The sequence below is a fragment of the Sander lucioperca genome, chromosome 2, assembly GCF_008315115.2.
Source record: "Sander lucioperca isolate FBNREF2018 chromosome 2, SLUC_FBN_1.2, whole genome shotgun sequence".
NCBI classification, from domain to species: domain Eukaryota; kingdom Metazoa; phylum Chordata; class Actinopteri; order Perciformes; family Percidae; genus Sander; species Sander lucioperca.
Genome location: NC_050174.1, coordinates 20,798,623 through 20,826,070, shown reverse-complemented (window position 1 = coordinate 20,826,070; position 27,448 = coordinate 20,798,623). Strand labels below are relative to the sequence as shown.

General features: G+C 41.4%; 2 protein-coding genes across 6 annotated transcripts; one reads left to right on the top strand and one right to left on the bottom strand.

The window, feature by feature from the left end:
- Positions 1 to 369: 369 nt before the first annotated feature.
- LOC118492921 (DELTA-sagatoxin-Srs1a-like) lies at positions 370 to 8,312 on the bottom strand. The gene is made up of 3 exons (XM_031318462.2): positions 8,210 to 8,312; positions 1,204 to 1,306; positions 370 to 1,119 (listed from the first exon to the last, which is right to left on the bottom strand). The coding sequence occupies exons 2-3, from the start codon at positions 1,275 to 1,277 to the stop codon at positions 702 to 704; spliced, it is 492 nt and encodes a 163-aa protein (XP_031174322.2). The 5' UTR covers positions 1,278 to 1,306; positions 8,210 to 8,312; the 3' UTR covers positions 370 to 701.
- Positions 6,486 to 25,820, top strand: LOC116063455 (SWI/SNF-related matrix-associated actin-dependent regulator of chromatin subfamily E member 1-like). Of its 5 annotated transcripts, XM_031318449.2 has the most exons (11): positions 6,486 to 6,697; positions 7,235 to 7,292; positions 11,803 to 11,846; positions 12,579 to 12,677; positions 16,318 to 16,410; positions 17,059 to 17,190; positions 18,415 to 18,586; positions 21,231 to 21,403; positions 21,858 to 21,959; positions 22,890 to 23,154; positions 23,390 to 25,820. In XM_031318449.2, the coding sequence occupies exons 2-11, from the start codon at positions 7,286 to 7,288 to the stop codon at positions 23,767 to 23,769; spliced, it is 1,467 nt and encodes a 488-aa protein (XP_031174309.1). In that variant the 5' UTR covers positions 6,486 to 6,697; positions 7,235 to 7,285; the 3' UTR covers positions 23,770 to 25,820. The 5 variants fall into 5 exon arrangements, with proteins under 5 accessions (XP_031174309.1, XP_035854855.1, XP_035854853.1 ...); XM_035998962.1 differs by lacking the exon at positions 12,579 to 12,677 and having other exon boundaries at positions 16,318 to 16,398; XM_035998960.1 differs by lacking the exon at positions 12,579 to 12,677.
- Positions 25,821 to 27,448: the final 1,628 nt, after the last annotated feature.

Genomic DNA, 27,448 nt, shown 5'->3' with positions numbered 1-27,448 from the left:
AGTCGAGTCCAAATCAAGTCATCATTACCTGAGTTTGAATCTGAGTCGAGTCTCGTGCCCCTACATCAGTTACAGACTACATATAATCAATATTTTAAATCAAATTTGTATGAGCTATTACACATAAAGTAGACATAAGAGGGTCTGATGATATCATCCATAGTAAGTCTCCTGATGTCCAGCCTACTTATACCCCACAATGTACTGTCCAACTACTGATGCAGGGTCCAAAGCATTTAAGTTTGAAATGTATTAAATCATTTTTATAAATGCATTGTTTGGGTTACTGTTCAATGTGCTTATTTATTCTCTTTCCAAATGTTGTGTGTTGTATCTTTAAAAGAAAATGGACTGCCCACAACATTTAAATACTTTTGAAAGCTTTACTAAACTGTTTGGCATTACATATTTACTTGTTACTCACATGTAACTAATCCATCAAATGCATCATCTTTTTCTTTTCTTTTGAATGAAACTCAACAGTTCTACTACAGTTTCTACATATTACACAAAACAGTGGAGTAAAACTGTAAAGCAATGAAAACATCTTAAGCATGTATTCCTAATTATTTTTGCTCAGAACAAAATTAAGCAAAATGACTATACATGAACTATGTATTAGCCATTGGCACAGAATTAGCTATAAAAGCAGAATGTGCTGCAGGATAATCTATATTTTAGCACTTCCCAATTCTCTTATTTCAGTTGTCTTTCACTACCACCTTCATGATAGGCTGGCATGAGTCTGACATTGTTGCCATGATGGTGACTTGACCATCTGTATGAGTGAGACTGGGACCACTTGCATTACCTCTGACAAAGTTGCCGTTAGAGTCATAGTACATCAGTCGATAAAGATCATAATTACACGCTTGGCTCTTATCAAAGATTCCCACTGCATACAAGTTATAGAACCAGTTATAGTCGTAGGGCACAGAGAACATGACAGCAATTTTCCCAGTGGTGTTTTTTGTAGATTTGTTGATGAGGTCGTAAGTGAAGACGCCAACAGCTCCTCTAGCAGTGTGGGGAGTCTTGGTGAACAGTGCACTGCCAGTTGAATTTGACTCCATCAGCGGTGGCAGAGGTTCAGTGCAGACACCACTTACCATGTATGCACTAGAAACAGTGGGAAAAAAATAATAAATTGCATGAATTTATGGAAAATGTATTTCAATGAAACACCCAAAAAATTGTAGTTACCAGGGACTGCCGAAGTCGTAGGTAGAGCCTTCATTTGTAATGTTAATGGAACACTGACGCCATGTATTGGCCATGATGGCTGTGCAGTGTGCAACAAGACGACCTGTTCAGACAGAAAGACACAAAACAAACCCTTCATTTGTGTTCATAAAAGTTTTCTGCTTTTGGATGCAGTCAGCAGAACCATTGATCACCATAATTCACGCTGATTTATGGTTCTGCAGCAGCTCCACGCAGAGCTTTCGCCGTAGCCTATCGTGTAAGTGGCCTGAAGTTTATACTTGTGTGTTAGTGTGTGCGTCAATCTAAGAGCAGGGCCGGCATGTGCGTGTGCATGGGAAGTGTGTGGTAGAGCGAGTGAGAGAGACGGATTCAGAGCGAGTACAGACTCTAGAGGCATAGAGGGAGAAATAAAGTCTCTCCCCTGTTCTTTCTGACCACGGTGGGAAATCTGAACCAGCAAAAGTTAACCCTCTCCTTGTTTTCTTGTTGTTTATGGAGAAGGAGAACCAGAAACAGGGACGGGGCCAATTAATGTTTCCATGACTAAATAACTAAAATTCTGATATAATAGAACCAGCACTGTAATTGTTTTTCTTTTAAAGTGGGAGAATGAGCCTATATAAAATGTGTATTGTATTTGGATATACAATTTGTTTAAAATAAAAACAAGTGAAAATAATAATGAATGTAATAATTCAATTCAATTTTATTTATAGTATCAAATCATAAAGAGTTATCTCAAGACACTTTACAGATAGAGTAGGTCTAGACCACACTCTATTATTTACAAAGACGCAACAATTCCAGTAATTCCCACAAGAGCAAGCATTTAGTGGTTGTAGTAGTTCATGGCATAGCAGGGCACTGCAGATAGATACTGATAGATAAAGACTCTGGCTCCCATTCTACTTGTAGAGACTCTAGGAACCACAAGAGCAAAATTGCGAACGGTTTGCTTTTTTTCTACTGCAAAAATAATGATGTTGCGAAACTGGTTTCCACGGTGCATTAGCTTTGACATTTACTTTTTTAAATTACATTTTACGTTCCATTTATAGGCTATTACATTTACTATTTATTTATACATTTAACTTCAAAAGCGGGTTAAAGGCACGCATCAATGCTTGATATGTCAAAGCTCAACTCTCTTTCATAAGAGACCAAGTGTGTTTTGGTGTATGCTTATTGTACAGAGTTGTGTGCTGTCATAGAGACGGTGGTTGTGGGTTCTGCAGGCAAGGCACATCTGCATTCCCCGAACAAAGGAAACTCTGACGCACAGAAGGTTTAGCTTTAGTCACCACAATAGAGTAGTTAACCCTTGTGTGTTGTTCGGGTCTGTGGGATCCGTTTTCAATGTTTGCTAAAAGAAAGATTATGCTATTTATTATTTCTTCTAACTCAAACTCACTCACTCATTTTCTGTGAAGAACATAAAAAAAAACTTATTTTCAGTGGACTGCACACGGTACACATAACTATTACATATGAGGTGTTCGGGTCTACTGGACCTGAGTATATTCAATTGTAGGTGCTATGAAACTATGTTGTCTTTCTGCACCTGCTATTCCCACACAAAGTTACAAAATTGTTAGATTTCAAGCACGTTCACCTGTTCTGATTACGTTCTAAGAAATAAGCACCATTAATGATCAAAAATCTTGTTTCTATTTTTTTTTTTACCTTTTTTATAATTTTTCTCACAAAAAACGAAAATGATCATATGATCATAAATGTGATCTCACAGGGGTAAATGGCAAATATGAACCATAAATGATGTATATATCATTGGTAATTGAGCTAAAGTAAACATCTGTTAAGTATTTTTACATACATTGTTATGGCTGTATTGATTTAAAAGCCTAATAATGTGGTGGGTCCACCAGACCCGGGAACATTGGCTGTGTAACAAAAATATGAACACCACACAAGGGTTAAAGGTCATGAGTCTAGAGCAAAGTACATTGTATGTTGTATCTTTGAAATAAAACAGATTGTCCACAACATTTAAAGTGTTCATATTATGCTCATTTTCAGGTTCATCATTGTATTTAGCGGTTGTACCAGAATAGGTTTACATGGTTTAATTTTCAAAAAACACAATATTTTTGTTGTACTGCACATTGCTGCAGCTCCTCTTTTCACCCTGTGTGTTGAGCTCTCTGTTTTAGCTACAGAGTGAGACATCTCACTTCTGTTCCATCTTTTGTTGGGAGTTGCACATGCACGGTAACTAGGTAAGGACTACCAGCCAGTCAGAAGCAGAGTATGAGGGCGTGCCACGCTAGCAGCTAGGTGAGCATTATAACGTGTGTTACAAAGTGACCCACGTTTGTCACGGAAGTAAAGGCTGGACTACAATAGGGCTTTTTCACTTTGTAAACGTATAACGTGCACAAAAAACATATATAACACAATAAAGGAAAGGGAAAAAGCCAAAAAGCATAATATGAGCACCTTCTACATGATTCTTAAACAAGGTAGGAAAATGTAGTGTCATTCTTAACAGGTAATATAACCAATATAATGTAGAATAATGTTCTTAGTAGTTGCAGATACATATAATAAGAATGTAAAAGGTTTCCATAAGAGACCAAGTGTGTTTTGGTGTATGCTAATTGCACAGAGTTGTGTGCTGCCATCATAGTTACAGATACAGTTAAAGAAATGGACCAACAGATCCCGTTGCTCTTGACGGAGACCAGTGAAGTATATTAGAAGCACTTTTCCAGTGAGGGCTGAGCGTTACTGCGCAGCTGCAAACTGAGCTTGAAGACGTAGATGTGACGTGTGAAACCTGTCTGAAAGTTGTAAGTCTTCTGGTAGCTGTGCCAAGAGAAATCTCAATCATTCCCAATCTTGCAAAGACAGAGAGCGTAGATATATGTTAGGAGATAACATGGGCACAGGCTAATTGTTGCTAACTAAAATGCTAGTTAACATTAGTAATTAAACTTACAGCTAATGTAAGTCGAAACTGCCTGCGAACTTCTCCTGTACTATACGGTAATTCCTCTACTATGTGACAGCAAGTCGCTTGGTTATGACACAAACGTTAGCCTATTTTTACAAAAACGTCTGCTACGGAGCCATAACGTGAGGTACAAGGTAATGGAGCCTTTTATACATTGTCGTGTTTCTTTAGAAATAAACAATGGACAAATAAAGTCTTTAAACGCTTCAGATGTAAAGTTATTTGCTGTCAAAGTGACGTCAGTGGCAGTCAATTGAATGCTAATGGCGTGTGAGTGCTTGTTAGCATCAAAATAGTGCCATAGGAGGTACGCTGTGTGGAAGTTGGCTTACCCCCTTGGCTGTCTTAGAGACGCTGGTTGCGGGTTTTGCGGGCAAGGCACATCTGCATTCTCCGAACAAAGGAAACTCTGACGCACAGAAGGTTTAGCTTAAGCCACACCTATAGAGTAGTTAAAGGTCATGAGTCTTGAGCAAAGTACATTGAGTAATAATAGCAAGTGAAACAGGATCATAATGTATCGCTTCGCGTGAGAGCAAATAAGGAAGAGACATAACAGAGTAGCCCCCAGCCTTGCGTGTGTTGTGTTAAAGCAACACTATGTAACTTTTAGCCCTGCAGGTTGTCTCATTGGAACTACAACTTGCGTCGGGTAGCGTGAGTTGTAGTTCCAATGAGACAACCTGTAGGGCTAAAAGTTACATAGTGTTGCTTTAAGATAACAGTCCCTGTGCTGGAGAAGAAGAAGGGGCCCAAGAAAGAAAGTATAAGAGATGAGGGGATGGATAGATCGGGGCTCACGAGGTCTGACAGTCTAGAGATACGTGGACCAGCTCTGTATTTTTGTCTCTTGCTAGGAAACTTAGTCTCTGCGTGCTTTGTGATCCCACAGATCTGTGTATTGTAACTCTGATGCTTGACTGATTAAACAAATGTATTTGACTTTATCTTATCGTCCTCTTTGGCTCTTGCTTATGATCCATGTAAAACCAATTGAATGTGTGGTGATATATAGGTCTTTTATTGGAGTCAGACACATTGTCCCAAAAGGGGAGACACAGTGGAGGTAATTCCCAACAATAACTTAGAGGTCTGTATCAGTATAATAGCTAAAATACTACATTGTACATCTGGATGCCCGAACTGCAAAATAAGATGCTAACACATGGCTCTTTTAAGGTTGCTTCCAACAGCATGTTGTTGCTAAATTGTCAGTTTATGGAAAAAAGGCTGTACTACACATACATATACTGTAACAGATTGGAATCTGGAGTTTCTCCCAAGTTCCTATAGCTTGTTTGCAAAGAGATCTTTACACAAATTCTTTTAACAAGCCCAGGAAAGCAAAGAGTGACGCTGCTTTGTTATCTCTATGTCTTCCCTAAATCTAAAAGTGATCAACCAAAGCAGAATCTTTGGATAAGATAATGCCCATTTTTTACAACCCAAACATTTACTATTAGTTTTCATCTTTGCATAAGCAAGATCTCTATACCCTTATCTTTTGTGTGAGACTAGCAGGAAAGAATATGATTGTGCACTCTGCACATCATCAGCAACAAATCCCTTGCATTTAAGGAGGATATGATGAAACTGTACAGAATGAAAAGCGATTAGACTTTTAATGAAGCATGCTTATTTGTGTATCTTATTGTACCATAAGTGTATACCACACAAAGGGGGAGGGGAGAAATGGACTTTTCAGCATGAGCCTGTCTCTCTCAGTCCCTACCACCATTATATCTCTGTCTGCTGTACACCTGACTGTCGTATAGGCTATATTAGCCCTCCTACACAATCTGGACTCTGGTCACAACATCTACATCTTATAACTTATTCCCTGTTATATATATATATATATTTATTTATTTATATATATTTATATATATATATGTGTGTATATATATATATATATATATTCTTAACGTATATTATTTATTTTATGTCAAGCAATTCTAATTCTATTAGGTTTACATTCTTGTCTTTTCATAGTCATAGTTAACATTTAATAATAAGTTATTGGACTGATCAATCCCTACACTGTTCTCTTTTGCACTACCACCATTGCACACAGTCTACCTTAGCACCTTTAACTCTTTAAATTTCTGTGAGTGATTTTTTTGTATGTGAGATATATGTGTGTATGTGTTTGTTGTTGTTTGTTGCTTTGTAAAATCCAATGTTTGCAGTTACATTTTAATTCTGGGTTTTGGAGAGCTTTTCGAATCAATAATGAGAATAGCTTTTTGCCCCACACATTTCTGCCACATAATGAATGGTTATTGATTACACAACTGGAACTCTCAACAAGTCCGATTTTGTGCGAAAATTTTACTTATTTCTAGAGTATTGCTGATTTAATAACCTAATATTATTTTATTGAGCTATTGATTGTATTGAAGTAACTCCACATTTATTCTGAAAACATCCTTTCCCGGCCAGAACAAAATTAACACTTCCGGTTTGTGTGTGAAAGGCGGAACAAGCGGCCCAACGGAGGGAACAAAGGACGATTGAGTGAGTATGTTTACGTTATTTCCAACATAATTACTTGAAATGTTTACATTTTTATCATTTTGAAACTTAAGTGTAAGAACGACTAAAAATACATTAGTTTTACCGTTAGAAAACTTCAAAAAGGGTAGGTAATTATCCCCATGTAGCTAGCGGTAGCATGAGGGTGTATTGTTCGTTAGCCTAGCTAGCTTTAACGGCAAGGCTTATTCAAACATTTTGCAAGGGTTGCGCACGTCTGAAGGTTCAACCGGTAAGCACGGACGCGTGTTTTTTATGTTTTGGGTCCAAATTGCTTTGAAATCCTTTTAATTCCATACCATTCTCAACATTATCACGAAGCAAATGGTCTCTTCGTGTTAGCGGCTTTGGCTAGAAGGCCGACCCTGGCTAACTAGCTTTATGTACCGTCAGCCATTGTTATCGTTCATTGTTGTCGTCGTTAGCCGGTAACTTTGTTTACCAAACGACTAATTGCAAAAGCGTAACGTTAGTTGTTGTAGTTCATCTAATTTGTGTTTTTTGTGTGTTCTTATCCAGGTTAACAAATATGGAAATAGCCTCCTCTACTTAGCCAAGTCTCCAGCCACGATGTCAAGTAAGTACACATGCATGTTATTAACGTTAATAGTACAAACCAAAGTTCACTTGATTGGTGGTGTTCCTATTCAGTTAGAGCGTGAGCATATATAATAGATGTGTAAGTAACCATCAGTGAATAGTAAACACCTTTCCTTTGGTTTCTATCGTAGCCCCTAGTGTAAAATGAACACGATTCTACAAAAAACAAATTCACAGTTAATGAAGGTATCATCAAAATGGGATGTACCCCCCCCCATTCTAAATTTATTTAAAAATGTTTATTTGGTTATGTATCTCTATAATTTTAAATATAAAAACATTATTGTTTTTATGTAGAATGATAAGATGTACAATATTAAGCACGACTTACTAGAGGTGGGTGATATGGAGAAAATCAAATATAACAATATTTTTGACCAAATACATCGATATTGTGGCGATGTTGTAGTGTTGACAATTGGTGCTTTCACAAAATATGCACACAATGAGATTTTTGATAAATAATCATCAGTTATGTTGATATAATAACATGGATGGATGGAACAGAGAATTACATCGCTCTACTGTAATCAGATCAGAATCAGAAATACTTTAATAATCCCAGGGGAAATTATTATATATATATATATTATATAATGCAGCCTTTAAAGCCACGAAAAGACAACACTTGTGTCATATCAGGATATTACAATATCCAAAATTTAAGACAATATCTAGCCTCATATATCGATATAATATCGATATATTGACCAGCTCTACTCTATAATTATTTTAAATATAAAAACATTATTGTTTTTATGTAGAATTATAAGATGTACAATATTAAGCACGACTTACATTCACAGTAACTGTATTTCAGTTTTCCTGCATAGAAGCTACTACAGTCTGAATTCTTAAAATAACCTATAGCAATAGTCTTGTTTTAGCCCTTACCTGTGATGTGAAGACACCCTATTTGCACACAGTCGAAAATATATACGGTCTTGGCGAACTGCGGAGCTCTATCAGCTGAAGTGACGACCACACTGGGTGGCAGTAGAGGAAGTGTGCCAGTGTCTGGTTCACGTGTGGTGTAACTGACTTCGCTAGGGTGCAGCTCTGACGCTGAGAGCATCAGAGCAACCAACTCTGGGCCTGTATTTATCAAGCCTCTGAGAATTACTCACAAGAACACTGCTTAGAATTGACTTAAGAGTAAAAAAAAATCTTGGCTCAAAGCTGCGCTTAAAAGTTGATTTTCAAGCATCTCAGTCGTAATTTATTGAATTGTAGGACTATAGCTTAAGTGTCAGTCTTAGAGATGATTCACAACACTTTGCTGTGCCACAAATGGGATTTTGGATGACGACATAGGCATGGACCAATCACTGAATAGATTTCCTTATTTAAGAATATTCTCAGATAAATTCACATTGAATGGTGAAACTCCTAAGAGGAGTTTACATTCGACACACATGTGACAATAAAGAATTTTCAAGAGAATACATTATGGTATACACATTGGAAATGAAAGAAACACGTTTTCAGTCAGGTCTAATTACACATTTTAAACCGGCGTGCTGTTAACTGACCTGCCTGTATACTATAGCCTAGATGTTATGATATTCAAACAGTCAAGTCAAACATTTCAAAAACATTCTTCCTCTCCTGAAAGATTTGCGCACTGCGCTCTGTCTCCTCAGTGCCATCACCGGCCCCTAGTGGCAACTCCTTAACCACATGAGAGAGCTCTCCAGCTGTCTTAAATAACTGGGGGAGTAACAGTGATTCTTAGCTTTAAGAAATTTGATAACTGCCGTTTATACTTACGTTTGAAAAGTTGGAATAAATTTTAATGAATTCTCAGCACTTGGGACTGAAATGGCACTTTGAGAATCTTGATAAATACGGGCCCTGAGGCCTGTACTACGAATCAAGATCAACATGCCCTGGATTTCTTTCAGTTACCTGGCTTCACCTAACAACGTGGTCCCGCAAAAGCTGTGTCACGACGCTGGTTATAAACTAGTTCAATCAACCCAGAGATGCGCGTGTTCAAATAAAAGAGGCCGTGTTTGCGCAGCACGACCAGTCGCAGACATCTACCAGAGCCGCATATTTTACATAGGAATATAATTCTACATAATTATGAAAAACACAGACATGGTTTAACAGGCAAAACGCAATACAGTCGCTGCTTCCTAAAACAGGAATGAGAGCCGACGCTGTAAATGTGTAAATCACAACGCTTGTCGATATCACTTCCCCATCAGTCAGCGGCGATTGAACCCGGTAACAAGTGATCCACCGTCGTGATACAGAAAACCCTGGGTTGAACCTGAAGTTACCTCGTTGGCGCCAAATCTTGCTTCGTAGTACAGGCCTCTGGGGCCTGTTTCACAAAACCAAGATAAGGGATTAAGCCGGGATTTATCAGTTATCCTGGATGATTTAAGCCTTGACTCGGTTTCACAAAAGTGGAGGCACATAAATCACCATGGAGATTTATTCTGTACAGCTAGCCTGCTCCCGACCAGGCTAACAGCCAGGATTTATTTAATCCTGGAGCCTTTTCTGATCACCCAGCAGTGGTTTTACCCTATTGTTATCAGCCTGCATTAAAACACAACAGGTGCATATTGCTGTTCCTTTAAGTACTGTTATTATTTAAAGTTGTGACCATAATTGTTTTTAATAATTATTCATGTGACAGTCACTGTTACTGTTATATTGCTGTATGAAGACTGCTGTTCATATCGCTGTTAGAAGTTTGATGAATATATTATGACAGTTGTTGAGATAATTAGAAAAGGCTGATAACATTTCAAATGTGTTTTAAATGAAGTCTGTTACTAAGGGCAATACATACAACGCTGTACATTTCTATAGTTGACCAATGCACCTTGAATTATTTTAGTTGATACATTTTTTTTTATTCTTTAACAATAAGGCTCATGTTTGTTCCACTTCCATGTGCATGGTATTTGGCATTCTTAGCACACAAATTGTGTTGTCCAGTAAACTGAGACTATAATTTGGGAGGATTGTACAATTTAAAGAACATATCCTAATTGTACAATCCTCCCAAATTATAGTCTTAGTTCACTGGACCAGTAACTATATAGTGATGTAGGCTACTGTACATTCATGTTACAACAGGGAGAGGACACCCAATGGTTTTTGACCTTATGTTTTGCTGGGGGGGGGAAATAACTGATGAATATGCTCTGTTCCATTCATGTTTACAGTGTGCATGGAATTTATCACTTAATTATCTTTACAGTTTCTAGATTTTAGAGTCACATTTCTTCAGTGTCTTTATTTTCTATGTCCACAAGGGAGCAAGGCATATAATATGTAGAGAAGGAAACTCGTCCTCTATAAAAAATAAAAACAAAACGCGAGAAAAAGCGTGGCAGATAATAGCGCACCGACTGAATGATAGTCTAAAAATATACATTTATGAACTACTGCTCTTAACTGAAACCATTCAATGAGTCCCTTGTCATTTGCAAAAGCAAACAGTTGTACACTTTGCATTAAAAGCGAGCATGACTTAGGTAATTTATATTTTAGCCCATGAGAGAGAGGGAGAAACAGTGAAAGAGATATTTACGCATCATACTCTAGCATTGTAGAAAATGGATCTTCATGGTAAATTTCCTGAGTAACATTATCTTCTGCTTACTTTTAAGGCAAAGAGTACAACTGTTAATTTGTGCAAATGATTAGTAGCCTAATCCTTGAATGGAATGATTATGACGGTTTCAGTTCAGAGCAGTGGTCAGTTAATGTATATGTTTAGGCTACTTACGCATTCAGTCGGTCCGTGATCGTCTGCCACGCTTTCTCTCACTGTTTCATTACAGCGGCCGTGTTTCTTTTCTTTTTATACAAAAAATGTGTTTCACATCATCATACTTCCACAAGAAGCTGCTGCTCACTCTGTATAAAGTATGTACATATTCTCCACTTTGGCATCAGTAAATCTGTGATCGACCTCGCGGTCTTTTGAGGAAAGCCGTGGACGCGCATCTATCTGAATTACTTCAGCCTGGCTCAACCTAGTCGCTCCTCCTCAGCCTGGCTTGGCCTTCGTGAAACGCACCAAGCCAGGATGCACAGATTAGACTAGGTCAAGCCTCGCTCTATCAGTTATCCTGGATTTATATATTCTGCTTTTGTTAAACAGGCCCCTGGTCTCTACCGGGGCGAATAAACAATGCTGCTTTGCGTCCCGTCGCTCTGTTTTCGTTTTGCAATCACCCCTCTATATTTCTAATGCAGTTAGGTCCTTCTGAAACAATACCATACCAACAAAGCCAACAAAGGTGTTTTCCTGTGTTCTGTGAATAATGATGCTAGATATGCTAAATAAGGTTTGAGTCAGGGCTCATTGACTGATGATTTTAATGTTTACCGTTATAGCAGTATTATAAAGGAAATCCATATAATTTAGACTAATGTAAATAAACCATAGCCACCCAATAAAAATAATTTGCACGTTGTAACAGCTGACTAACTTTTCTTTTCTTTTTCTCGCACAGAACGACCATCCTACGCCCCTCCCCCTCCCCCTGCCCCGACAACAGTAAGTGTCCAAGTCTCAGTTCCAGTCTCAGCATTTACTGTTTAGTGGCCAAAGGGCCATGTTAGCTCTGTCCACTCTTTTGGTTTCCTTTTTGTCTTTCTTTCTTGCTGTCTCACTCCCCCCTCTCCCTCCACATTTTTTTGGTATTGCTTTCATTTAATTTTCTTTTTTCTCTGCGTGAACACGCAGAGGTCGCCACAAAGTTGTTCAGCTCTCCATCATCGCTCTCACTCTCACTTCTGCTCTATCCTTTTCATACCACCACTTATTTAAGGTCTTGCACAGAACGGGTCAATGTGCCTCTTTTACGAAGTAAATCTGATTTAAGATCTTAGGCTTTTTTTTTGGCTAGCAAAGAGTTTAGCACATGTTAAAGAGCCAACGTGCTTGTTTTGATGCTTTTCATTACCTTACGTTCAGTGGGCACGGTGCTGTTTAAAGTTGAAATGGTCAAATGGCTAATTAAATGCATCTTGCGATTAATAGAGGGTGGCCTGAGCTTGTTATTCCTTATTTACATGCAACATTCACATGTTGTGGATTCATTCTGAATGATAGCCTGGTTTTTTTTTTTTTTTTTCCTTGCATGATGACATCATGGAAAACAAACAAGCAAAAAACGCATATATTTTCATGTTTTCCCCCTTTTCACTTATTTATGTTTATCCCTCTTCCTCCTCTTGTTTGTAAGCCATTTCTCATTCGTGTTTTGTCTCATTTGTCTTCCATCAGCAAATGCCTTCCACCCCAGGCTTTGTGGGCTACAACCCTTACAGCCATCTGGCCTACAACAACCTCCGGCTGGGAGGGAGCTCCGGAGGCTCCAGCAGGGTAATGAACTGATGGAGGGATTTGGAGAGGGGAAAAAAAAACAGAAAAGGGGGATGGGCTCAGGATAATAGGGAGGGTAGTAGGAAGCTGTCTTGGGCTAAATATAAGAGCACAGATATGGGGAGAAGTGGAATGAAAGGAGCATCAAAAAGGCTTAAATTATTAAGTAATACCGTGTATAAGCTTTATTCTAACGTGAATTTATAGCTATCCTTTCGAGCTAGGCTCCTTACATTTTTGCCTATAACTTAGTTGTGTATATTACACTGTACGAACACTGAACAAACACGTTCCCAAAAGGCATCCCGTCAAAAGCCTTTTCTATGCTATGACTAAAGGCTAAAACTAAAATTAAAGCTGCAAGCAGCGTGCACCCATGCACTTTGGGGGTGCCCTCGGCTCCCAGTCGACTCCGGCCGTGTATTTCCATTACTGCTGAACACGGCGCACAAAATTTTGACTTAATTCCCTCCATATAGTGCATAGCGTTGGAAATTACATACTTCAAATTGTGCACCACGTCCTGTGTCCACTATGTGGCGCTAGAGAACACACACTATTCATGCGTCATGTTGCTGTATTTTTTTGTCGACCACATCATGCAAATTTCAGTAAAATCAAATAATTTTCCTCAGGGCTTACTTCCTGTTGCCAGTAGGTGGCGCTATGACTATAACTCATTTTTTTTACTTGTATACGCTCTCAGGCCTCTTCTCTAATTAGGCATTACAGATTTGAGGCAGATTGGACAATGTACACTTGAATTACAAATGACTACCTGTTTTGCCTACCAAATGTCATGCCTCTACGTGAAGGTTAAAAGACGGGGCTGTAACTTTGATAACTGCTAAGGGGGGCGCTATCGAGCCAATTTGCCAAGGCCGAGACTGATATCAGATCGCAATTTTCACCAAATTTGACATGCGTACCAATTTTCGAGTGTTTTTGAGTAGCCCGAGCACCTCACACCTGCATTCAAACACATAAAATAAGAATAATAAGAAGAAACACATTTCAATAGGGCTCTCCCTTCCTCCTCTCTGTCTTTTTTTTTTAACACTGAAATAGCAATCCTATCTAAGGTGATTAAACTTCCATGGAAAGGGGAGTACCTAGCTGTCTAACACTAGAGCTTAGATCGGCCCAAAAAATCAAGCCCGAACCTGCCCGAGCACATTGCGTCCGAGACCGGCCCGATTTAAACCCAACACTTTTTTAATACGTGGGCCGTTATAACTGATGTTCTCAACTACAATTCAGAGTTGTTTGAACTGTAGAAATCTGTTTAGAATAATACAACAAGGACGAAGCCTGTAAACTGCGCTGTTTGTTTATTCAGAATGGAACGGATCACAAATGGATCTGAATGAAGAAACGTAAAAAAAAAGAAACAATGATGAACAACATATTGTCACTGCCCACGACTTGTTTAAACTGCTTCCATACCTCCGACTTTCCTCCACATTTGCTCAAAGGTAATTCTCCTGTTTTTCTTTTTTTCTTTACATCTTCAAGCTCCATGTTGCACTTAAGATACACAATACAGCACACAGCAGCCCGGCCCGAGGATAGTGGCAGAAAATAACGGCCCGAGGTCGTGTCGGGCTCAGGTCAGGCTCGGGTCGAGAATCTAAACTTCTAACACCCAGTGTGGGGGAGAGGGAGAGAGAACTATTTGTTTTTACGAGGTAAATAGTTATTTAGCAGCCTGTATCTATTTAATTTCTTAGAAGCAGTCTCCACTCTCTGCTGACACTCTTACCTCTCTCACCCAAGTGAGAGAGCGGTACCGCGGCGTGTAGCAAATGTCGGAGCTGACCTTAGCGTTGATGTAAAAATGCAAATGAATGCAATTAAGTGATATCCCGCTATCCCAGTTGTGGTGTTGAAATAAAATTAAAAAAATTTGACTGAGACAACACTGAGTAAAAATGCGGTTGATTCTGTGCCGAGACCAAACACTTCCCGAGGTCTTTTCAACACAGCTTCGCCGACCTGAAGTGCACGCAAGCCGGGTTGAGACCGTAAACAACCGTGTGATGAAGAGAGGAGGGCTAACGTTAGGCTAAGGCTAACTCCTTATCGGCTATTGCTACGCAGCATTTTCCGCGCCAATTTACGGTCTATAGCAAACAAAATGGATGAACTTTGACTGCGGATCACCGCTCTTGAATGTATTGTGAACTGTCTGCAACGTCATTATTTTATACAGAAACGTGGCACAGTGTTTCCTCTATGTTGATTGGCAAGTGGCGGTCCGCCACGGTTAGATTCCTCCCACCACGGTATCAGAAATGTACAAAAAGCCGTCTATCAGCAGTGATTGTTAGAGAGCACGTCGGAAAATAGCGCGGACACGCGCTTCACAACGCGAGTGCACGCGTGCCACTCGGAGAAAAAGGAGAAAGAGAAAAGAGACAGGCTGTCCGGGGGACCCGGTTGAGATGGCAACCGGTGCTTTTCTACTGATTCAGAACTGAGTCCATCCACGGCGTAGCCTACGTTACCGACTCTGGCTTTGCCTTCGGCCCTTCGGTGATGCCCACACTTGTTACTTGAGACCACTAGTTACGTTGCTCTGACAGAGACTATGATTATTACTAAGCAACCAAGATGCATCTTCAACCACGCAAAAGATTAAAAACAAAACCGCGAAAATCCGAGCGGTCAATATGACCGTGTATGGCCAAAATAGGTAAAAGTGATTTGTATTTTCTTTGCCTTTTGTGTAATGTATATACAAACAATTTTAAATTAAAATACAGACTCTTTTAGGAAAAGTCAGGTACCAGCAGGATTCTATTTTTTTATTTAAGTTATTATATATATATATATATATATATATATATATATATATATATATATATATATATATATATATATATAAATTTCAAAATGACCATCCTGGCCGTTCTAGTGTTAAGGAACAGGCCACAGGGGGACCATCTACAGCATGTATGCTACTCAGGATTAATGGGCCACCTCTTTCTGAATTCCCCTATAACCGAGCCTTGGAGTTATTTTTCCAAAAGCCAAGAAAAATCCCCCAAAAAAAACACATCATAATAAATAAATAAAATGCTCAATGCCCGTGTTTAATTTTTTTAGTGTTTTTCCAGTGATTCTCCGACCAACGAGAAGTTAGTCGGGCAGGAGCGTATCTGATATAGTTCCTGTTGTTTAAACCCACAAAACTCACATGGCTTGTTGTCTTGCTGACCGGCAGTCAGCCAACTCCCTAAATAGACACCAAACACAGTTTTCCCTTTTTAAAATTGTGCGATTCCTTTTGGACGGTCTTTATAAATACTTCGAGCCGTGGGACGGTTGCCTGCCAAAATGATCATCACAAATGCATTTATCCAGCTGCAGGAAAGCACCCAGGACCATTTTAAGATTGCGTATTGTCATGTTTACATGTACACCTCCTTATTTTGCCTTCACACAAGCCTCTGCATTATCAGACCATAATCAGCGGATGTATTATGACAGTATTTTTTTTTGCTTTTCTCGCCACTTTCTCTAAACCTTTGTCTTTTTTTTTTTTGTTCCCCCTTCCATCTCCTCATTCACACTTGTCTACCCTTCTTTGTCCCCCCTTCTCTCTCTCTCTCTCTCTCTCTCTGCCCTCCCTCCACAGAACTCCTCAGGCGTCACGGTCCCAAAGCCTCCCAAGCCTCCAGACAAGCCACTGATGCCTTACATGCGGTACAGCCGGAAGGTAAGCAGGAAGGTAAGACACCCATCCACGGTGTCTGCTTTTACTGCTTGTCCTCCCATCCCCTGAAAGATTGCAGGGGTTTTAGGGGGCGAAACAGCCAAGCCATGACGCCTTCACCACCACCTCCACCGCCTGGTGGAGCACTCTCCACTCAGTTATCCCGTTGGCTTACAGAAGCCGCCTTGTGTTTGTCAACGCTAAAGACAAATCACATCTCCTTGTTTCCTTCTGCAAGCATGACCTGCTTCGGCCTTTATTTTTTCCCCCCTTCCGTGCTTGTCGCTTCGCCGCTTCTCTGGTTGTAGAGCTGACATTTTAACACTGGCCATGGCATAAAGACAAAACCTAATCTAAAAATTCATGTTGACCTAAAACTGCTGATTCTATCTTTTAGATATATTTCATTTCATTCCATCCAGTCATTTTGCAACCCAAATGTGCCGCACATTTGAATGGTTTATGGTAGTTCTTAGTTGATGATCCAATAGATTTATCATTTTGGGGCTAACTTCTTTCCTTTGCACTTTTCCTCCTGTGTTTCCGTCACTGTCTTATAGTTAGCTAACTTACTATTAACTGCAGTTGCCCTGTTGTGACCGTGTGTGTGTGTGTGTGTGTGTGTTTGTTTGTTTGTTCTTGGCATTTGTGTGCAAATGCAAGGTATGGGACCAAGTGAAGGCATCCAACCCCGACCTGAAGCTGTGGGAGATTGGAAAGATTATCGGAGGGATGTGGAGAGACCTGACTGATGAGGAGAAACAGGACTACCTGAACGAGTACGAAGCTGAGAAGGTGAGCTGCTGGAAATGTCCTAATTTCAGGTCCAAATTCACGTGATCGAGCGATATTTAAAATGCTACATTTCGTTCTGTATCAAAGTTAGTTTTTTTTCTTCCAAAGCTCCGTAAACCACTCTCTGATCACATGCCTCCATGAGCCAATCAGAGTTTATCCCTGCACCGCGCAGCTTAGTTTAGATGTTGACAGAGGACACGTGAGGAAAATTCCACAACCGATAGCAGTTTACCAGTAAACGCAACATTTTGTCCCGTCTGTGTTGTTTTTCAGACAACAGCAGTGACCAGTGCTAGTTTGAGTCTTTTAGCCCATAGCTTTAGCGGCAGACTGTTGTACACCCCGCTGTTGGAATCCTCTAACAGTGAAATACAGTCACACTACACCGTTTAGCTGTCAGCATTTTAGCCGTGTTTAATCCACTTACTACTGTAGCTAACGGTAGGCTAACGTTAGCTGCTGTGTAACGTGTGATTAGTGTTAACTAGCATGACATGCAGCATCAGAGCGCAACGCAGACATTTAAGTGGCACCGTAATCCACGTTGCTATTTCGTCCGGTAGATACCGTTTTTAACACGCGCCGTTAACGTGAACAGAAAATTGCGTTGCCTGTATCTTCTCACGGCAAGCGCGCATGTTTGGAAAGCGGTCGCACAACAGCTGAAATGGCATACTCCTTCATAGTATCCTTCAACAAAGGTGGAATGTAGCACAATATGGATGTGAAAGCAGTTATCATTAGCCTATGTGATAATAAAATTTGTTTTGGTTAAAATCAACAATTAATCGTGATCAATATATTGATCAAAATAATCGTGATTATCATTTTGGCCATAATCGTGCAGCCCTACTTTGTGTACGTATTGACATTTGGTATTGAATAACGAGGCATTTTTTCGCTACTCGATACTAAGGAAGCAATTCGGTCGGTGCCTAAAAAGTATAGTATTTGGTACCCAGCCCTATTGGGAACAGACAGTAAAAATAGAATAACACAATCTCCATCACCGTTCATTCATTTGAAGGCAGGGGATGCCGGGAAAAAACAACTCCGCAGCCTTGTGTCTAAGTTGAAACGGAATACATTTTGCCGATGTCATGCTGCGTTGGCCAATCCCATAACTGGGGACCAGGCGAAAACACAATAGTGTAACGCTACGTTTCACCTGTAGCCTGTGATGCGGTGTGACTGCAATCTCTCTCTCTCTCTCTCTGTCAGATTGAGTATAACGACTCTCTAAAGGCCTACCACAACTCACCAGCCTACCTGGCCTACGTCAACGCCAAGAACCGCGCAGAGGCCGCAATGGAGGAGGAGAGCAGACAGAGGCAGAGTCGTATGGACAAAGGAGAGCCGTACATGAGCATTCAGCCCGCCGAAGACCCCGATGGTAAGTTTTAGACATGGAGGTTTGAAAATAATTTCTGAAGTGCATCAATCAAGATATCAAAGATGTTTAATAGTGGTTTAAAATCATGTATAGATGTGAAAGCCACAGCATTTATAAGGGTTTAAATCACACTGTGTATATACAGTGAGGAAAATAAGTATTTGAACACCCTGCTTTTTACAAGTTCTCCCACTTAGAAATCATGGAGGGGTCTGAAATTGTCATCGTAGGTGCATGTCCACTGTGAGAGACATAATCTAAAAAAAACAATCCAGAAATCACAATATATGATTTTTTTAACTATTTATTTGTATGATACAGCTGCAAATAAGTATTTGAACACCTGAGAAAATCAATGTTAATTATTTGGTACAGTAGCCTTTGTTTGCAATTACAGAGGTCAAACGTTTCCTGTAGTTTTTCACCAGGTTTGCACACACTGCAGGAGGGATTTTGGCCCACTCCTCCACACAGATCTTCTCTAGATCAGTCAGGTTTCTGAGCTGTCGCTGAGAAACACGGAGTTTGAGCTCCCTCCAAAGATTCTCTATTGGGTTTAGGTCTGGAGACTGGCTAGGCCACGCCAGAACCTTGATATGCTTCTTACAGAGCCACTCCTTGGTTATCCTGGCTGTGTGCTTCGGGTCATTGTCATGTTGGAAGACCCAGCCTCGACCCATCTTCAATGTTCTAACTGAGGGAAGGAGGTTGTTCCCCAAAATCTTTCTCCCATGACTCCTCTGGATCATCCAAATGGTCATTGGCAAACTTAAGACGGGCCTTGACATGTGCTGGTTTAAGCAGGGGAACCTTCCGTGCCATGCATGATTTCAAACCATGACGTCTTAGTGTATTACCAACAGTAACCTTGGAAACGGTGGTCCCAGCTCTTTTCAGGTCATTGACCAGCTCCTCCCGTGTAGTTCTGGGCTGATTTCTCACCTTTCTTAGGATCATTGAGACCCCACGAGGTGAGATCTTGCATGGAGCCCCAGTCCGAGGGAGATTGACAGTCATGTTTAGCTTCTTCCATTTTCTAATGATTGCTCCAACAGTGGACCTTTTTTCACCAAGCTGCTTGGCAATTTCCCCGTAGCCCTTTCCAGCCTTGTGGAGGTGTACAATTTTGTCTCTAGTGTCTTTGGACAGCTCTTTGGTCTTGGCCATGTTAGTAGTTGGATTCTTACTGATTGTCTGGGGTGGACAGGTGTCTTTATGCAGCTAACGACCTCAAACAGGTGCATCTAATTTAGGATAATAAATGGAGTGGAGGTGGACATTTTAAAGGCAGACTAACAGGTCTTTGAGGGTCAGAATTCTAGCTGATAGACAGGTGTTCAAATACTTATTTGCAGCTGTATCATACAAATAAATAGTTAAAAAATCATATATTGTGATTTCTGGATATTTTTTTTTAGATTATGTCTCTCACAGTGGACATGCACCTACGATGACAATTTCAGACCCCTCCATGATTTCTAAGTGGGAGAACTTGCAAAATAGCAGGGTGTTCAAATACTTATTTTCCTCACTGTATATATATATATATATATATATATATATATATAGTCTCGCTTTGCCAGACCCTCCACACGCTGTGGAGCGGAGGAGGGTCTGACTACTCGACACAGCCTTCCAGGATGGGCAACGCTAATGTCCGCACAGAGCCGCTCTAAAATAGTTGTGCTAGAGAAAACCCAGATTGGACAGATAGTCTAGCTAGCAGTCTGGATTTACCCTGCAGAGATCTGAGGAGCAGTAGTCCTCACAAATCAACCGGAGTTTAACATTCCAACAAAAAGAAAGCGGAAGGAAAAACTATCCCGGAAGTGGAACGTCAATGATATAGACTACATGCCCAATAACACAATTGCATCAAGTCATAGCCGCTAAAATATGATTTGATGATTTTATTACTGAGCTCTTCCAGACATTTAAATGAAAAACAAACTATTCTATTTTTAATTTAAAAAAAGAATATATATAAAGAGGGAATAAAAAAAAAAAAAAAGGTGCATCTTAAAGATATGTATTGATATTTTCCCTTTGCTTCGATGATATTGGATCATTGAATCAACGTCGTTACACACAGCATTTAAAATGAGTGTGGTGCTGCAAATCACCAAAAGGCACCGTTTTCAGTTGGAGTTCTTCTAGTTCTTTGCACTTTAAAGGTCATTTTAGGGCGGACATCTGCAAAGCATGTGTAAGCGCAGTTGAGCTGCTCCCCTCCTCCGCCTTGGTGCTCCGTTAAGTGTAGAGCTGGGCAATATATCGATATTATATCTATCGTGATATGAGGCTAGATATTGTCTCAGATTTTGGATATCGTGATATGGCATAAATGTTGTCTTTTCCTGGTTTTAAAGGCTGCATTACAGTAAAGTGATGTCATTTTCTGAACTTACCAGACTGTTGTAACTGTTCTATTATTTGCCTTTACCCACTTAGTCATTAAATCCACATTACTGATGATTATTTATCAAAAATCTCATTGAGTAAATATTTTGTGAAAGCACCAATAGTCAACACTACAATATCGCTGCGGTATCGATATCGAGGTATTTGGTCAAAAATATCGTGATTTTTGATTTTCTCCATATCGCCCAGCCCTAGTTAAGTGTCTACTTTTTCCTCTGGCCAGACTACGATGATGGTTTTTCGGTGAAGCACACAGCAGCCTCTCGCTTCCAGAGGAACCACCGGCTCATCAGTGACATCCTCAGTGAGATTGTGGTGCCAGACGTCCGCTCGGTGGTCACCACGGCCCGCATGCAGGTCCTTAAGAGGCAGGTCCAGTCTCTCATGGTGCACCAGGTAGGTTAAACATGAGTCTCGCATTGCCGGACCTTTCCTCCACAGCGCTGCGGAGGAGGGTCTGGCAATCGTCTTTGACGGCGCTAAGCGCCAAAATAGCCTCAGGAAGGTACTTGTCTTGGTGGAACTTGTGCACGCAGGGAGGCGAGCTCTGGAATTAAATTGGCTGTTCAGTGTGTGATGAGAATTTTACTCAAAAAAAAAAAAAAGATAAATATCATTTGATTGTCGGTTCTAGTTTGGAGGATGTTTCCCGAATTGACCAGAGTTTAGAATGCCAGCACAAAGGCAGCGGAAGGTGAGGGACATCCGGCGGCACCGAAACCATCTCGTAAATTAAAACGTCGTCGATGTGGACTAGTTAAACATTTAATCTGCCGTTGGAGGGCCCACATTAACATGTGAGCTGAGAGGAGCTCTGAAAGGTCTCACCTGTCTCTCTCGTGTGTTTCAGAGGAAGCTGGAGGCAGAACTTCTGCAGATTGAGGACCGCCACCAAGACAAGAAAAGACGTTTCCTGGAGACCACCGACTCATTCAACACTGAACTGAAGCGGGTACGGCAGCATCTATTTACCTAGGGACCAGGGTGCACGGTACTGACAAAATGTGATACTGCGATTATCAATTTTGATATTTTTAAACCTATGTAAAATTACAAAAGTGACGGGAAAACGCATCAAAATAGATTCGTAACAAATTAAACAAGTTTTCTTACAACGCAAGGTTTATTTCAACGGACGGTCATATTGGACTGGTCCAACATGAATAAATAAATAAGGACCCTGTCTACAGAACAGGACACGTTTTACTGGCTGGACAGTATAAAATAAATAAAGAAAGAGAACAGGACACAACTTTTCTTTCACTTCTCTGATTCGTTTTGTCGTCTCTATCTGTTTCTTCACTTACACTGTCACTGTCGAAATATGCACACGTAGGGTATGTCACGTAGTGGACCCGTGGTGCTGACGTGCACTAACGTGCAAGTGGCACGGTAACTGGCCAATGAAACGTGATCATTACAGCGTTTCAAGCGGGCTCCAAATCAAACACAACTAAAGCCACACAGCCAAGGGACGGGACGCAGCGCTCCACAAAATATTGCATACTTTCGATGCAATATTGCACAACGTGATACTGCGATAATGATATTGAGTCGATATGTCATGCACCCAGGGACAGCTGAGTGAGAAGCACGGATGAGGTTTTATTCCAGAATGCCAAACATCCATCTGGTATAATGTGTAACCACAGGTTTAGGTTGTTTGATTACCCCTGGACCAAAGGAAGAGGGTTGTTACTACATGTTTCGGTATGTGAAAGGTAAATGGAGCATTCATACGGGAACGTGTTGTCACCTCACTTTATTTACACCGATTTGTGCCTCTGCGTTCAATCTGATGACAACTTAAGGTGCATTTGTGAATGGTGAATTGAGCTTAGTCGAAGCCACTGTTTAACCCCGTGTCCCCTTGTGTCTCCAGCTGTGCAGTCAGAAGGTGGAGGTGGACATGGACAAGCTGGCAGCGGAGATGGCTGCGGCTGAAGAGGCGGCCAGGCGGCGGGCGGAGGAGAGGGAGCGCGAGGCGGCCGAGCAGGCGGAGAAAGCCGCCCAACAGGCGCAGCAGCAGCAGCAACAGGAGACTGCTGGAAACAAGGCTGCAGAGCAGGGCGGTGCTAACGCTAGCAGCCCAGCTAACCCCACCTCAGGGACCAAGGAGGAGGACAAGCCCACACCAATGGAGACAGGTAGCCACAGTGTTCAGATGGACATGAAATGGACTGCATTTATTTAGGGCTGCAAAATGAATCGCAATTTTGTCGAAATCGCAATATGGACTTGTGCAATATTTAATACAAACATTGAATATTGATTATTTAAATGTTTTATTACAGAAAACGTGTTGATCTAAAAGCATCTCTCTCTCTCTCTCTCTCTCTCTCTCTCTCTCTCTCTCTCTCTCTCTCCTTATTCCCTCCCCAGATGAGGCAGTACCTGCAGAACCCTCCTCAGACCCCCAGCCCGCTCCACCTCCTTCATCTGACCCCCCCTCCTCTGCCTCTGACAAAGCCACCCCTCCCCCCGAGCCCCCCAGGGAGAGCAGCACCCCTACCAGCATTGCCCCCAGCGACGACAGCAGCAGCAGCAGCAGCAGCAGCATGCCCCCCCCCTCCTCAGAGAGCGCCCCGGGAGCAACAGCCCCGGCGGTCCCGGACCCCCCGGCGGCCCAGGAAGCCAACACCAGCGCGCCTAATCCCAACGTGGCCGCAGCACCTCCGCCCGCCCCCGCCTCGGACGAGCCAGCCCCTCCGCCGCCGCCACTTCTGCCCCCCAGCCAGGGCAGCCAGCCGTATGACATGTAGTAGTGCGTTTTTGTTAGATACACAGTGGTAACCATAGAAGTCCTCCTCGCGCTGCAGCTCTGCCTGGGCGGAGCAGCAGCGCTGTGGTCGCGCAGCAGCCAAGGTGTGGGAAGCAGCGAGACGTCTATGCTGGCTCTGTCATCGACAGATCTTGTGAATGGGCGGTGCTGAATGCTTGAGGGGTCTGAGAGTATGCTCAATAAACAGTTACACACATGTATTTCACATACAAGAGTGATAAAGGCTTTTCATCATCCAGCCTCATGTAGCCGGGCCAAGCCCCAAGCTGTTGGGGTAACACGGGATAATTGGGATTTCACTTAAATCTGCGTAGGTTTTCCTTTTTTTTTTTTTTTTTTTTTTTTTATATAAATGTACTCCGCTTAACCTGGTTTGGTGACCGAATGAATTGGAATTTCGTACGAAATTTGACCGGGTTTGTGTTCCAGGTGCCGTGCAAGCCATTCCTCTTTTCTTACAATGTCACTTGATGGATTTGTGTCAAATAACCACACAGACTTCAAACAGGATGCTCTGGGGCTGTTAAATGGCAAGTGGTCAGCAGTAACCCCGCTGGCTGCTTGGCCGTCACATACAGGCATCCAACTCAACGCCTGCCGTCACTGTGACTGCCGTCTGCTCCTCATTGTCGTAAAAAACATCCATCAGTAAATCCTACGGTGCGTTTCCAGTTGGCAGAGAAAAGCAGCAAACGCTCTCATTTAAGAGGCTGGAACTACAGAATGTTCAGCATTTTCGCTTGGCAATTTGAAATTAAAAAAACAACCGACCAACCTCTTAATTGATTATCAACATAGTTACCGATTGTTGATGAACTCGTTAAATCTCGTTGAAGCTATGATTCTGCGTCACCGTGAGGGGGCACTCGTTGCCAGCTGCTCCATAATACTTCCTCGTCTATGAAACCAGGAGAGAGAGAAAGTGATTTCAGCAGTAGTTTGTAGGGAGAGTGCATGCTGATGGCTGTTTTTTTTAGTTTTTTTTTAAATTTACACTCAAATGTAAACCTCCAGTAACTCCCACTGTTCCACATAGAGTTCTTTCTATAGCGCTCAGTTTTGATGTATAAACATTTAAATCAGCCCTTATGGTTTCCTTAAATAAGGCCCCAGCTGCAAACTTAAAGGGGTACATTTCATAAACATAATTCATGTTCTGAGTCTCAATTGTCTGAAGCTCAGCGTACGTTCTCCCCTCCAATTTTAAAACCTCAATCTTGTATCAGTTTGTGTGATTTGCAAAACTACTGTTACTGCTTTTTCTCTGTGTTTTTTAGAGATCTAGTGGAACCTTTTAGATTAATGTACTCAAATTCAGCCTTTTATATTGATATAAACATTAACTCTGGAATTGGATGCCATCTTCTAACATGTTTCAGTTTGACTGGGGATGACGCACCTTGTGATAGTTTCCAGGTCTGAAGTTAGTAAGGGAGCAAGGCACATTTTAAATTACTGTGGTGCACTCGCATTCTGCATGCTATACTATATACTAACCAGGATCCTGCAAGCATTGAGGTCGAGGAAAACTGTTATTGAGGTTGAAGTGTAAGACAAAACACGCAACGTGTGCAAGAAACACACAAAAAAAATGAAATGATAGGCAATAGTTATTAATGATAGTTTCCAAGGTGCTTCATTAAAATCTGTGGCTGGTGAAGTGACTTGCATCGAGTATAAAAAGTTGACATTGCTGTTTGTTCCCCTGTATAAATCACATTTATGTAAAAAGACCTGACACATTTCTCACTTAGCATTTAATCTGTAAGAGCTTCTCCATTAAGTTGAGGCTATTTATTTTTTAAAGACCGTTCCTCCTTTAGACTGCATACTCCTCCTGTTTACACCACAAGCAGAGAAATGCACACGCTATCCTCATCCAAATGTAACCTCAGTCACTTGTGCATTTAAAGGACTGTTTTCTTACTTGGGACTGTTTTTAGTAATAAGCCTGTTTTATTTTTTGTTTTTTTGCATCTTTCTTTTGTACTGTCTGAACTTCTCTATCCAAATAAAGATGATTTCTCAGTCTTTCTGTGGCTGTGTTGTGTTTCTGCCACACCAGCAGCTAGTGCTTGAAATTGATCAATTGAGTCAATCACAGCGGTCAATCATGACGTTTCATTCTGTTTTTATAGCATCAAATACCTAATAAAAACCAACACTTGACCAAACATCGACATGATAAAAAAAAACTACCTAAAATGACAGAAACCGTCTTTGGGAAACATTTATTTGTGTACTTAGATTTTATTCAAAGGGGGGAGAGATGTATAACTTATACTGCAGCCAGCCACCAGGGGGCGATCCAGATGTTTTGGCTTCAGTTTAAAGTCTCTGTATAGGCTACTAACCCCCTGTGGGGGTCCCGGCTCTGGTTGAGGAGGCCAGCTGTACACGAAGAAACTGTTCTTGTGTCGGGAGGCTTTGGTCCTGGCTCCTGCCAGAGGAGGAGGGGGTTAAACAGTTTGTGTCCGGGGTAGGGGTGGTGGGGGTGGTTTGGCCACAATCTATCCTGCCGGCCTCAGCGTGCCCTTGCTGTGGGACCAGATGGTGATGGAGCAGGTGAGGATGGACTCGATTATGGCAGAGTAGGAGTGCACCATCATTGATTTGGGCAGGTTGAACTTCTTCAGCTGCAGCAGGAAGTACATCCGCTGCTGGACTTTTTTTGATGAGGTGCTGGGAGATGTTGGAGCCCAGGAAGCGGAAGGGCTCCAACAGTAGGCTATCGACTGTGGAGTCCCCCCAGGGTGATTGGGGGGGGGGCTGCGATCTTCATAAAATCCACAGTCATTTCCACTGTTTTTTGTTCTGACTGCACCAGATCACCAGGTGGTCAATCCCCCACCTGTAGGCAGACATCACCCCCACCAGAGATGAGCCCAGTGAGCTGGGCCAGATTACCAACATGATATCGGGCGTGTGCCAAAATTATTAAAACTATTAACCTTTTAACATATTTAGCTGGCTGCACCAGGCCGGCCCGGCGGCCTCAGCTCTGCGGGCACAGGTCTGGCTCACAGCCCGCACCCGCGCTGGTCCCGTTCCCCGACGCCGCCTCACAGCTCCTCCGTCAGTCGTTAGTCCTGCAGCGGGTCGGCGGTTCGGTGCTGAGTTTGGGCGAGGGAAGGCCCCAGCACGTGTGGAGGTTTAAACAGAGACTCTCATGTTTTTTTTTTTTTAATTTCAAAGTTAAAAGTTTGAATCCGTCTGACTTTGAACTCATCAGCTGAGCTGCTCCTCTCCTCTCCTTGCCTTTCATATGGTCATATGCTGATTGACATACCCTAATCAATCTCACTCCACGTGCCTTAACCTAACTAATCCAACCAATGACGGCAACGAGTACTAGCCAATCACAGGCAGAGTAGAGCGGGTCATGCCTTCGCCATCCTAGGACATGCAAATTTGCGCACGGGACACCACCGTCAAGTCCAATTGTATGCTTAAAAAAACAAAAACAAAAAAAAAAGTATATATATATATATATATATATATAAACTGACAGTCCCTGACGGCCCCTCCACTGCAGCTGAATACAATAATTAATCTATAATAATAGCTTTCTTTTTATTTTTAGAGTGCTTTTCAAAATAAAACAATTTGAAAAGATAAATATCCTACCTGACTAAAAGCACAGTGAAATTTGAAGAGCA

Coding starts and splice junctions, on each gene's coding strand:
- LOC118492921 (XM_031318462.2), bottom strand. CDS start 1,277: ATGGCCAATACATGGCGTCAGTGTTCCATTAACATTACAAATGAAGGC. Junction 1,120..1,203: donor TACGACTTCGGCAGTCCCTG/GTAACTACAATT, acceptor CACTGTTTCTAG/TGCATACATGGTAAGTGGTG.
- LOC116063455 (XM_031318449.2), top strand. Junction 21,404..21,857: donor AGTCTCTCATGGTGCACCAG/GTAGGTTAAACA, acceptor CGTGTGTTTCAG/AGGAAGCTGGAGGCAGAACT. Junction 21,960..22,889: donor TCAACACTGAACTGAAGCGG/GTACGGCAGCAT, acceptor TTGTGTCTCCAG/CTGTGCAGTCAGAAGGTGGA.